Below are 12,366 nucleotides of genomic sequence, written 5' to 3'. Positions count from 1 at the left end.
AAAATGTAACAGGCATTTAGAGTATTGGTTGTAATGTTATTACAATAATGATTAAGAGAAAAAAAGAAAGCTACTTTAAGTGTTCTTAAATGTGTGTTTATTGTGCCTTAATACAATATATGTTCAGTTACTTATTTCTTGATAATTTGTCACTACCTGGTGGTAACTGAATATGCACGGCTCACGTGTAGGAGAATGATGCTGAAGTTTGACGTAATTTAATTCATTTTACTTCTTTGTCCCGTTTCCACAGCTGGTAGCCAACGAGGTGGAGAGGATACGACAAGAAGAGGGCTGTCCGCACAAAGTCATGAACCACGTCAAGGAGCTGGCAGAGCAGCTGTTCAAAAACGTAGGCAGCATCTTCTGCTTCTAACTTAACCTTGCTGTTCCTTGTGTTTTTCCCTCTTCATCACTTTCTTTCTTTCTTTCCCTCCCTCCAGGAGAATCCCTACCCCGCTGTGGCCATGCACAAAGTCCAGCGGCCGACCGAGAACAGCCAGAACACTTCACAGGGTCAGACGCCCTTCCCTGTCCTGGACGAGGTCGCGGTGCAGCTCTTCATCGATCACGCCGCCGCCAAGCTCAAGACCGCACCACCCGTGGTCAAGGCGGAGCTGAAGGGCATGGTGCCATCCGGGCCCCCGCTGGGTGAGCGATGGAAGGCGTAGCGCAGTCAGCTGATTGTATCGCTCTCTGTAGATTTTAAAGCTCCATCTTAAACTGACACCAGACAAACATTCTGGAATGTCTGTCGACATATGTGGTTCTAACAGTGGCAAGACACAATGTGGCAGACACTCGGTGGGAGTTAGTTGCGAGGCTGCGGGTGTTACGTCTAAAAGCAGACTGGTAAAAGCATGCAAGCCCAAGTTCAGCGTCTCCCCCACCTCAGACTTCCTGTGCGAACTTCAGGCATCCGACTCGCAGCGTGTGCTTAATGGTGCTGAGCTCAGCGCCGCAGTGATGAATGACTGCCTGGTACCTTTTCTGTCTCCACAGGAGACATCGTGGACAGGAACGGCAACGTGATGGCTAACAGCGCGCGCAGGCTGGAGGTGGTCAGGAACTGCATCACATACATCTTTGACAACAAGATGCTGGAGGCTAAGAAAGTAAGTGCCCGGGTTGACTGAGCTGACGGGGCAGTTTGGGACAATTCCTTAACTTCAAATACAAACTTAACTCATGAAAAGTTGTTTTTCAGTTGCCCAAAATGCACGATGTGGATTGTATGTAGTGTTTTTGTGTGTTGAAAGCATGTGTTCTCCGTCTCCTCTGTCTAGCTGATGCCGGCTGTACTGCGGGCGTTGAAGGGTCGGGCAGCCCGGGTTTGCTTGACCCAAGAGCTCAATCAACACGTCTTACAGAACCGAGCCGTGCTGGATGACCAGCAGTTTGACTACATCGTCCGCATGATGAACTGCACATTACAGGTGAGTTTGAGTTCGGCGCCCTCCAATTTTACACATTAAGCGTAGTTTACTTACCACTAGGAGCCTTGTCGTTTGTGTGAGGTTTCGTTGCTTTCGTAAATCTGAGAAAATAATGGCATAATTAGCTACAACAATTTTATAACACACACTTACAGACTGAAAACGTTGCAGTCAATTACAACTGAATTATGGGAAATGTGGGCTCCATGGTTTTTGGATTTTGGCCCATTCTTAAAACTGAAAGTGCTGACCCAGCTGAAAGTCTCTGAACATTCAAAGTGAACTAAGTCAACACTTGACTTAGAGAAGAAATACATGATAGTATCTTGCAGGAATTCTATTTCTGCTTAATCTGAGCCTGTTCTCACGCTGATTTCTCTCTGGTCTTGATAAAATTCCACTTTTTCATTTGATTACATTTTTGTTGGAACTACTGTGGAGGTAAATGTAGAAAGGCCTCAAGTCAAACATAAATGAAGGCCTCTCTTTGAAAGGATAGCCTCTGTGCCTTAATTTGGACTTTAATTAAATTAAAGGAGTAATTAAATAAGATCCCTCATATGACACCTAATTACACAGACACACGTGTGCTTTTTATTTACCTCATATTATGGAGTAAAGAAACTATGCATAGATTAAGATAAGGCTCAATTAGAACAAATACAAATATGCTTCAGATGTTTTTCTTTGTGTTTTGGATTTGGGCCTTGACTTTATACTTTATAAATGTGTCCTGCATGACTTCTATTTTTTTGTTTCTATTCAGGACTGTTCACATATGGATGAACATGGTATTGCAGCTGCCCTCCTTCCCCTGGTCACGGCCTTCTGCAGAGTAAGTTTATAAGCAACATTCCTGAAATCAGCGAGCACTCCCCAAATGAAGTTATCATGGCATAAATCCCATCTTGTTTGTTTTAGTATAATTCACTGAGTGGGAGGAACTTTAGGGCACGACTGCTGATGGGATTCTTCCAAGTCAACCGCTCTAATAGCGCTCTGTGTGTCTTTGTCTGACAGAAACTGGGCGCGGGCATCACTCAGTTTGCCTACAGCTGCGTCCAGGAGCACATGGTGTGGACCAACATGCAGTTCTGGGAGGCCATGTTCTACAGCGACGTCCAGAACCACATCAGAGCTCTTTATCTGGAGACAGACGACAGTCCGCAGCAGAACAACTCGGTGAGCACATGCATTACTCTCACTGCCCTACCAGACTGGACGGAGTTAAGTTTCTGATGAATTTCTAAAAGAAATTTGGTTTCTTGACCCGCTGTCTCAAACTTATTCACTCTTCGTGTCCACAGGAGCGGCCGGACGGGTCGGGCAGGGAGATCAGCGCCCTGGAGCTGGCGTCGGAGCAGAACCGGCTGTGGCCGACGCTCAGCAAGGAACTGCAGGCGGAGCGCGTGCAGAAGGAGGAGAGCACCGTGTTCAGCCAGGCCATCCACTACGCCAACAGGATGAGCTACCTGCTGCTGCCGCTGGACACCAGCAAGAACCGCCTGCTGAGGAGCACCGGCCTGGGAGACGTGGAGAGCGTCAGCAACAGCTACGTCACAAACAGGTAGCGACGGCTACTGCACACGGACTCTTAAAAAACTTTCCAAATTGAATCAGATCAGTTGGTGCACAGTCGGGCTATTATTCAGAGTTAAGAGTAGACCTGAGGGAAAAGAGGGCAACAAAGGTCCTTATTCAGTAATGAACACTCACACTAACATGGTTCTGTAATTTCTCTTGAATTAAGGGAAAAAAAGGAAACCGTCATTGTGTAACAGTCATGTCGCAGTGTAGCCAGCTTGGCTTGACAGCGTAGCACACGGTACCGTGAATGTTCAAAGCGAGGTGTTCTTCCAGTATTGCAGGCAGCATGGCGGAGAGCTACGACACAGAGAGTGGCTTCGAAGACGCAGAGAGTTCAGACGTGGCCAACTCCGTGGTGCGCTTCATCAACCGCTTCGTCGATAAAGTGTGCAACGAGAGCGGCGTCACCAACGATCACCTCAAGGCCCTCCACACCATGATACCTGGTATGAAAGCGCAAAGACGGGCCCGCTCACAGATCTCCCTTCTCCTCCGGAAACCTCCTCATCCCGCTCTCTGTTTCGTTGCAGATATCGTTCAGATGCACATCGAGACGTTAGACGCAGTCCACAGGGAGAGTAAGAGACTGCCTCCGATCCAAAAGGTAACCAATTCCTATTTTTACGTCCCACTGGACAAAGGCCATGCAGAACCACAGCCCGAACCGCCCACTCCCCTCTCCATCAATCCCTACAGCTCAGACTCACAGAGTCACAGCAGGTACGCCAGAGGCAGGACCGCTGCACGCCAGAGCAGTGCATGCTGGGTGATTGCTCTCCCTTGTTGTGCTGTTTGGTCTCTCAGACTGGAGGAGCTCAGCCCGGCAGCTGTAGCTCCCTGAGATCCTCCAGAGCTTAGTGCCTTCTGTGTGAAGGGTGCGGCTAGTCCCGTGTGCACGGTGTTGGAGAGGGACGTTGGCTTTGTTGCAACACGTTTTATCTGTTCACTCAAGACTCGTGACTGGAACGTGAGACTTCTCAGGCCCACAATAATCTGAGCACAGTCCTCTCCTCTCCTTTCCACCAGTGTTTACAACGTCCCATCAGTTTCCTTAGGAACGGTAAGAACTGAGGTCCCAGCTTGTAGCGCCCACACAGGAAACTGCTTGATTTCTGTTCTGCAGCAGCAGCTGGAATGAAGTCATGTGTGGCATTAGGTGTTGCACAACAGATTATGAAACGTGCTACCAAAGTTGTAGTTCATTTCCTATCGGAGGTAGAGTTCCTTAGGAAGCTCTCCAATCCTCACTGCGGGACAGGAAGTGATGTAAGGGTCCAGAGGACAAAGCGTCATGTTTCTTTCTGTTCAGTTTTTAGAAAGAGTCAACAGTCCACTCACTAAGGGCTCACAGCCCTTTAATCACATTTTACCCTAGAGAAACTTCCAAGTACAAGATTCTTTTAGATTTCTTAAGAAGCGTCCCATCACGTAAACTCACCCGAGTGAATATTGTTGTGTCTCCTTCCGTATATTTATCTTCTTGTTGTTAACTTCATCCCTGCCAAGATCCCATCGAACCAGCCCGACTGATGTTACACAGCAATAACACAATCGTTTCAGGGTTAGCTTCTCATTTCTTGTGTCCAGCTCTGAAGCTGGTGCAGCTCAGCTTGCTGTGAGAACAGCATGGTTGTGAGAGCATGAGACGGTTGGAGTGGTTGTTTGATCCGTTTTCATCTTGTCTAAAGAAAAATGACTGTTGTCATTTCACCAAGATGATTCTAAATGTCCATCTTGTATGTGCAGCAGTCATTTTGTCATTTTGTTTGTGGAAATCAAACATAAATGGAAGCTGGCGCCACCATGCTGTAGTCCACGTGACTAACGTCCTCTCTCTTGTGTCTCTTGTGTCTCTGCACAGCCCAAGCTGCTGAGGCCGACTCTGTTGCCCGGTGAGGAGCTGGTGATGGAGGGCATGCGGGTCCACCTGATCCCCGACGGCCGCGAGGAGGCCACGGGGCTGATGGGAGGGCCGCCTCTCCTGCCTGCCGAGGGCGCCATCTTCCTCACCACCTACCGTCTCATCTTCAAGGGCACGCCCACCGACCCGTTGGGTGAGAGACGACAAAAACGAAAGGGTCTTGGTTCTCACGTCACACTGTTGCCCCCTTTCGTTCGTGACCTCTGTGTTTTGTCTCCCTGCAGTGGGTGAGCAGGTAGTGACTCGCTCCTTCCCCATCGCCTCTCTGACCAAGGAGAAGAGGATCTCGGTCTCGTTATCTATGGACCAGTTCGTCCAGGAGGGGCTCCAGCTACGATCCTGCACCTTCCAGGTTGGTGCCCTTCTGTCCATACCACTAAGGGAAATGTAAACCCGTAACTCTGAGCTAACAGAAGAGCCCTCCCTCCCCTCTCTGTAGCTAATGAAGATCGCCTTTGATGAAGAGGTCGCGTCCGACCTGGCCGAGGTTTTCAGGAAACACGTGCACAAGCTGCGTTATCCTCAACACGTCCAGGGCACCTTCGCCTTCACCGTGGGTCAGAGTGGAAAGATGGTGGTGGAGCACAAGACCAAGGACAAGAACCAGTCACTCAAGTAAGGGATTCAGTTTCCCATCTGGAGCATTAGCTCAGATTTCCTGCTCATTTTAACTCTTAACTGAGGCTGAGAGCTGCCTATTCTGAAATCTAGTTGGTGTAGCCAAGGGAGAGTTTTCTTTCAAAGCAACAGTAGTAGAGTGAATCAGGAGTGTGTAGAAAAAGAAAAAAAGGAACCAACTACTCCAACAAAAGCAGCAGAGGAAAGACTGACAGAGTTTGGATTGATGTTGTGGATCAGGTCTTTGTGGTGAATACTCGTAAACAATCAAAGTTGGGTTCAAGATCAGAGCTCTGGCACAATAACTCCTTCCTGGAGTCTTGTCACCGTGAGGTTGCCAGGCAACGGCCAGAGACTCCAGGCAGTCAGCGCAGACGGGGAATAAATAACACCACGTTTGACATATTTCGCACATACCACGTTAATTTATGGGCTGCCGAGGTCCCGGTGGGTGGATTCGGTATCTGTCTTCTCATTTCACTCTTGGCAAGAAGGCGAATAATCCATCATCCAAGATACCGAACTATTAACTGACACTCTGATAGCTGTCAGGGCTCGTTGAATTACATAAGAAAACATCAAGAGATTTATAATGGGAACTACATTTTCAAGACTGGACAAAGGTTTGTGCTCGCTGTTACGTCTCTTGCTTTCCCAAGAGAATGTGGATATCACTTCCTTCCAGTTTCATCTTCAAGTTGTGTCCTTCTGCTGTAACTTCTGTGGGAGAATTGGTTGGAGCAGCATGAAACCTCACAGTAATGATATGTGGGCGAGTTTATGAACATGAGGCACTTTCTCTGGACTCCGCTGCCGCTGGACTCAGATTACAAGTGCTTGGGCCAGTTTTTGATATTTAGGGTTTAAATCGTGTAGGATTAAGTCAGTACTTTGACAATAGAGGACACAAATCATCTGAGGCCGTAATCCTGTAATTGCATTTTTATTCTCTAATCTTGTGTTGAGATTAGTGAGAATATCTGTAAAGTTTGTGATGCAATATGCAGACTGATGCACTCTCACATGTTAGAGTGTGATAAATCTGCTGGTTAAAGGCCTATTTCAGCCGGAGTGTGGCTTCAGGTTTCCATCTTGTACTTGTCGGTGTCTTCTCTTTATCCTGCTTCATTTGTCTGCTCCTTATTCTTAGCTACTAACTCTCAACCCCCTCCTCTGGCCACACACACTCACACACACACACACACACACACACACACACACACACACACACTTTTCCCCTCTTTTCTTTTGTAAAGAATTAAAGGAGCACAAGTGAAGCCTTTGAATAATTCATCAGTGGAAAACGTGGCAGCTGTTTAATCGGCCCTGTTGTTTCCATCTCTGCACTGTGTGTGTGCACTAAAAATGTTCTATTCAGACATATTTATTCCGACTCCGGCCTTGTGGCACTCTGAACGAGCAGCGAATTCATGGCTGCCCATTATGCACAGAGACGAACGCCCGAGTCGAATCAGCTCATTGTCCGCTGGAGCTGGACGGGCTTTTCGATCTAAATGCACATTTGTGCGCTGGCAGACACAACAGGAAGTGGATGTTAAGTGACTGTGAATGGGACTAGCTGATGAATCTGTGATGTATTATAAAAAGCTTTTCCTTTTTCTTGCACCCCCTTCACCGTCTCTTTCAGGACACTTTCCAAAAACCTGGTGAAGACTGCAAAGAGGACCATCGGCCGGCAAAATGTGTCCAGGAAGAAGTATACTCCGCCCACCTGGGAGAACAGGAGCAGCTTCCAGTCGGAGCTAGATGAGGATGAAATCTCAGGTATCGTGGCCGAAATCATCTGAAGTGAAAAAAGCAGCCGTTACGCCAGAGAAATCTGCTTTCAGGCATTCAAACAGCCTCCAGTTTTACCACTTCTTGTTAGTGTGGATGTGTGGAAAGCTATAAGCAAAAATCAGTGACAAGCAACGAACGGACTTGCAGATGTTTTTCAGGTTCACCCACAGATCAGGTTCTCCTTGATTCAGCTTGTTTTTTTGACTTCCATTTAAATTCCATTTAAACGAAACATAAACTTTTAACACTTAGTTGTGAAATTGAACCTTTTTTTGCGCTTTAAGATCATAAAAAATTAAAAATCCTCCATATCCTAATGAAATTCCCAGTTTTTACCTTGATGCCTCTGTCCTCTGCTGCGCCTCTCCTCAGTCTCAGAGGAAGTGGACCAGGGCGCCCTCACCCTCTCCTCCACCATCCGCTCGTCAGACAGACAGACCATGAGCAACGTGGTGGAGCGTGCCTGTTGTCGTGACTACCAGCGCCTGGGTCTGGGCACGCTCAGTAACAGCCTGACGCGGTCTAAGAACGAGCCCTTCAGGATTTCCACTGTTAACCGCATGTACACCGTGTGCAGGAGGTAAGAGACCAAAGAAAAGACAACAGACATTTATGAGGACGTGTGAACACAGTCCGTAATTCTTCATGTGTGTGTCACAGCTACCCGGGCCTGCTGATCGTCCCTCAGAGCATCCCAGACTCAACCATCCAGAGAATCTGCCGCTGCTACCGGCAGAACCGCTTCCCTGTGGTGTGCTGGAGGAATTCACGGACCAAGGCCGTCCTGCTGCGCTCGGCGGGCCTTCACGCTAAAGGGGTGGTCGGCTTCTTCAAATCCCCCAATGCCCCTGCTGCAGGTAAAAACAACCCTCTGCTTTTAAACCATCAAGTTGAACCATCACGTGACTCAATGCCGCCCCAAAAAAACATAAACTAGAGGAGCTGAAACCTAAAGCTTTGTTGATGTGTTTTCCCGTGGCTCAGTGCCCTCCCAGGCAGACTCCACCAGCCTGGAGCAGGAGAAGTACCTGCAGGCCATCATCAGCTCCATGCCTTCCTACAGCGAGAGCAGCGGCAGGAACACGCTGAGCAGCTTCACGTCCACACACATGAGCACCTCCGGTGGGTGGACAAACACGCACTGACGCGATGTGGTGCTGTCAAGAGAAACTCGCTGGTCGCTTAGATTAAAGAGGGAGTTCACAGAGCTCACGGTGTCTTCTGCCCGCAGACTCGTCGGATAAGCTGAGGCAGCCCAAGATCGGAGCTCTGATGAAGCAGGTGATGGGTTCCAAGGAGGACGTTCCTGGAACCTTCAGCAGAGGAGGTGAGATAGAGCCGTGTGTCTCCGTGTGACTCCTGTAGTTGCTCAGTTAGGTTCAATGTTGAAGTCCTGCTCCAGAACAAAATGTCTCATTTCTTTGAAATTTGTGACTGAAATTGGGACTGGTCCAGGAGGATGATGAATCTGTGAACACATCCCTAGCAGCTCACATGACTGAGTGAGTGAGTGAGTGACTGACTGACTGACTGACCAACCGACTGACTGAGCGACTGAGACCATCCTCCATTGTGTAGTGTGTCCTGTTGGTTAATAGCCATCTCTGTCGTTTGACCTCAGCTCTGGGTCAAAGGGCGAAAGGCCTCCCCCCCTCTCAGCCCAAAGTGTCTGGCAAGGCTAGGAACTCTCCTAGAGGTACAGTAGGCCACGCCCCCTCCCCCCCGCCTCCCTCCTGTCTAACCAATCAGATCTCTTGATTTAGATGTGTGTTTGGTCGGCCGTGGTGGCCTCGTCTCTGTGGACTAATGGTCTGTTATTACTGCTTGTGTTCAGCAGTGTGTGCATGCTGCTGCTGCAGCTCTGCTCTCTGACGTCCTGTTTGTCGTTACCTGTTGATTCTTCTTTCTGCTGAATGTCACCAATCACACTGTAGCTGTCCTCAGATAGATGTAGTAATCTAGACTGGGTAGAGTCCAGGTCTTTCTGCCTTGTTTACCAGCTTGGCTGTCAGTAGCAGTGAGCTGAAGCACACATTAAAAGATCATTCCAGATGATTCCAACTGAAATGATCATTTAGTGGCTGTTCATCAGGGAAGAGACTGCCGCTTGAGGTTTGTTGATTCACTCTTCGTGTCATGACTCCTTTTAAAGTCTGCTTTCTTTGTGTGTGTGTGTGTATTCCAGGTAAATGGGGCAGTATCCGGGTCAGCGGGCGTCTAAGTGCCTACAACCCAGACGTGGGGACGCGTCTGGCTGGGAAAGAGTCCCCGCAGCCCAACGGAGGGCCGAGCGAAGCCGTGTTCCTCCGCCAGCAGAAGGCCTACCTGTACATCATCGGGGACAAGGCTCAGCTAAAGGTGAGATTCAAGACTTCTTCTAAAGGATGCCCTCGTACCCACATCTCAAAGAACCAAAACATCATTGAGGCAGTGTTGTGATGTAACTGACACTTATCTTTAGGGCTTTTTAGTCGTGTTTGAGTCAAACATGATAAAGGAATCAATAAAGAATTGAATCAATTAATAGAGTTGATAATATTTTAAAAATTGAACCAGTTCCCATCCCCAAGCTGTGTATTTCTTATTCTGTAAATCTTACTGACAATAACATCTCATGTGTAAGAGAGATCTGAAATACACTTCATACTTTCCAAATCCAAACTGCAGCAGGTACCTCTGGTCTTATTTTGTGATATGTTATGAAATCTCAACTCCAGGAACTTGAACAGCTAGTTCGAGCTCTGTAGTAGTTACTAGCTAACTCCACTAGAGACGTTCAACATCTAGACCATTGCAATTAATATTAACAAAAAGCAGAAAAAGACAAACATGTCCAGATGACCCAGCTCTGAAATGATAAGACTGTTGTGGCGTCAGCGTGAACTCTGTCCTTGTTGTTTCCAGGGAGGGAAGCAGGACGCGTTCCAGCAGTGGGAGGTCGTCCCCATCGAGGTGTGTGACGTGCGGCAGGTGAAGAACAGCTTCAAGAAGCTGATGAAGGCCTGCGTGCCGAGCTCGGCCCCCCCCGAGCCCAGCATGAGCTTCCTGCGCTGCCTGGAGGACTCTGAGTGGATGGTTCTGGTCGGTACATCTGTTTGTGTTAGTGTTTTATCCTGTGCCCTCAGCTCTTACTGTATCTGTGCTGACTGACTGTGTGTGTGTCCACAGCTACACAAGGTGCTGCAGGTGTCTGTCCTGGTGGTGGAGCTCCTGGTAGCGGGCTCGTCGGTCATGGTCAGCCTGGAGGACGGCTGGGACGTCACCACACAGGTCTGACCGACAGGACGGAAACATCACCCGCTCAGTTTATAGGTGTGAATTACAACCATGTGGTTTATGTGACGCCTCTGTGTGTCTTCAGGTGGTGTCGCTGGTGCAGCTGCTGTCAGATCCCTACTACAGAACCTTTGACGGTTTCCGGCTGCTGGTGGAGAAGGAGTGGCTGTCATTCGGTCACAGGTTCAGTCATCGTGGAGCCCAGACGCTAGGCAGCCAGAGCAGCGGCTTCACCCCGGTCTTTCTGCAGTTCCTGGACTGCGTGCACCAGGTCAGTCTGCTGGCTGCACGTCAAATCCTATTGTGACACACATTCAGATGTTCAGAGGTCAGCTTGTCTCATCCCCTTAAACGCGAACAGAGCAACTGCTGCATCTGAGTCTTAACCATAGACTGTAGAAAAATGGTTTCTCTTCCTCTCGTTGGCGCTTGTATCTCAGGGATACACGCGGCGTCATCTTGTGTCTTTGGAGGCAGATTCTGCTCAGCTCTCAGAGAGTGGAGCCACATTACCTATGACCCTCTAGACACTCGTTCTAGTTTAATTAATACTACGCTCTGCTCTGCCTCCACCAGTTACAAGGAAATGTTGGATTATACACTCTACTTATTTATTTATTTCCTTTTCCTACTCTCACAGTCCTAGGGTACTGCTTCACCGAGAAGTTGCCAATGGCAACTGTCAGTCAATGTGATGTCACATCCTATAACTGTCACGTCAAATAACTAAGTACAACAAACCTTCTCAGAATCAAATGTTACTTCCATCAGTATTATATTAACTCCCTAAAATGACCTTTATTGCACGTGTATTTTAGTGTTTGGCCCAAGTCCCGTCCACTTACATGGAGGAGCTTAGGACCTATGGAAGACAGTAACCGTACGTCACTGAAAAGGCCACGCCCCCTTATGGGTGAAAACAAAGGGGAAGTTGCTGTGTTGTGTATTGTTCTTTGAACAATTTAAAAGATAAAACTCTGAGAGGGACAGAACCTAAATAAATGAATGGCCTCAGGCCGTAAAACGGACGGACAAAGATTGAAAGTGGCTTGTTTTCACCCCAGTGGGGGCGTGGCCTAATTTGCTACAGTCATCTATACTGCAGCCAGACACCAGGGGGAGCTCTACTTGCTTTGGCTTCACTTTTTTTTTTTTTGAGTCTATGGTCTAAACAGGAAGCGTTCAGGAACAGCACTGAGCTGCCACTGGTGTTTTAGAAGTGCTCTGGGTTCACTGTACGTGTGCATGTCACAACCAGTAACAGACTGAGGTGTAAAACATTCAGCTCATGTTTGTGGCGTACTATGCTCACTGTGAGGACAACACAATTAAAAATTCAGTTTCAGTTCATAAGAAACCACATTCAGTTCATAAGAAGAGAAATACCAGCTGACCAGCGTGGTTCAGGAGATGTCAGCTCTGGGTAATGTTTGTTTGTAGGTCTCCCTGGCCTCCAGGCTTGTAGTAGCTCTTCCAGTTTCTCCTTTTCACTGACAAACACAGACTACTACGGAGTTGCTTCCTGTAAACCAGGTGCAGAGCGTGTATGTGTGAGCTACCCTAGCCTTTACGTTGTGTAAAGTGATGTCACAGTCGGCCTCGGTTGCAGCGAGATCTTCACTGTTGGTTTGGTGTGTCTGTGCCTTTAGTCAGACTTCATTTCCTGTTCTTCTGATGAGTGGCGTGGATCACGTCTCTCGTCATGCATGATTTGCTAACACAGCAGAG

The 12,366-nt window shown here is 48.1% G+C and overlaps 1 protein-coding gene across 5 annotated transcripts in view; it reads left to right on the top strand.

The window, feature by feature from the left end:
* sbf1 (SET binding factor 1) overlaps positions 1-12,366 on the top strand; it is a 56,157-nt gene that overhangs the window by 37,306 nt on the left and 6,485 nt on the right. For 4 of the 5 annotated variants that reach the window (XM_047574746.1, XM_047574745.1, XM_047574743.1 and 1 more), the window contains 22 exons: positions 254-352; positions 444-651; positions 1,003-1,115; positions 1,287-1,436; positions 2,203-2,271; positions 2,457-2,618; positions 2,744-3,003; positions 3,297-3,469; positions 3,554-3,627; positions 4,885-5,077; positions 5,169-5,296; positions 5,384-5,559; positions 7,211-7,347; positions 7,735-7,942; positions 8,023-8,219; positions 8,347-8,484; positions 8,594-8,689; positions 8,984-9,058; positions 9,548-9,720; positions 10,267-10,443; positions 10,531-10,632; positions 10,724-10,909. In XM_047574746.1, the coding sequence (XP_047430702.1) occupies positions 254-352; positions 444-651; positions 1,003-1,115; positions 1,287-1,436; positions 2,203-2,271; positions 2,457-2,618; positions 2,744-3,003; positions 3,297-3,469; positions 3,554-3,627; positions 4,885-5,077; positions 5,169-5,296; positions 5,384-5,559; positions 7,211-7,347; positions 7,735-7,942; positions 8,023-8,219; positions 8,347-8,484; positions 8,594-8,689; positions 8,984-9,058; positions 9,548-9,720; positions 10,267-10,443; positions 10,531-10,632; positions 10,724-10,909 (3,294 nt within the window). The remainder of the gene's footprint in view (positions 1-253; positions 353-443; positions 652-1,002; positions 1,116-1,286; positions 1,437-2,202; positions 2,272-2,456; positions 2,619-2,743; positions 3,004-3,296; positions 3,470-3,553; positions 3,628-4,884; positions 5,078-5,168; positions 5,297-5,383; positions 5,560-7,210; positions 7,348-7,734; positions 7,943-8,022; positions 8,220-8,346; positions 8,485-8,593; positions 8,690-8,983; positions 9,059-9,547; positions 9,721-10,266; positions 10,444-10,530; positions 10,633-10,723; positions 10,910-12,366) is intronic. The other variant, XM_047574744.1, reaches the window with a different exon arrangement.

This window comes from Mugil cephalus, chromosome 22 (assembly GCF_022458985.1).
Source record: "Mugil cephalus isolate CIBA_MC_2020 chromosome 22, CIBA_Mcephalus_1.1, whole genome shotgun sequence".
Taxonomy (NCBI): Eukaryota; Metazoa; Chordata; class Actinopteri; order Mugiliformes; family Mugilidae; genus Mugil; species Mugil cephalus.
The sequence above is the reverse complement of the archived record's forward strand: the minus strand, read 5'-3'. Positions and strand labels throughout refer to the sequence as shown.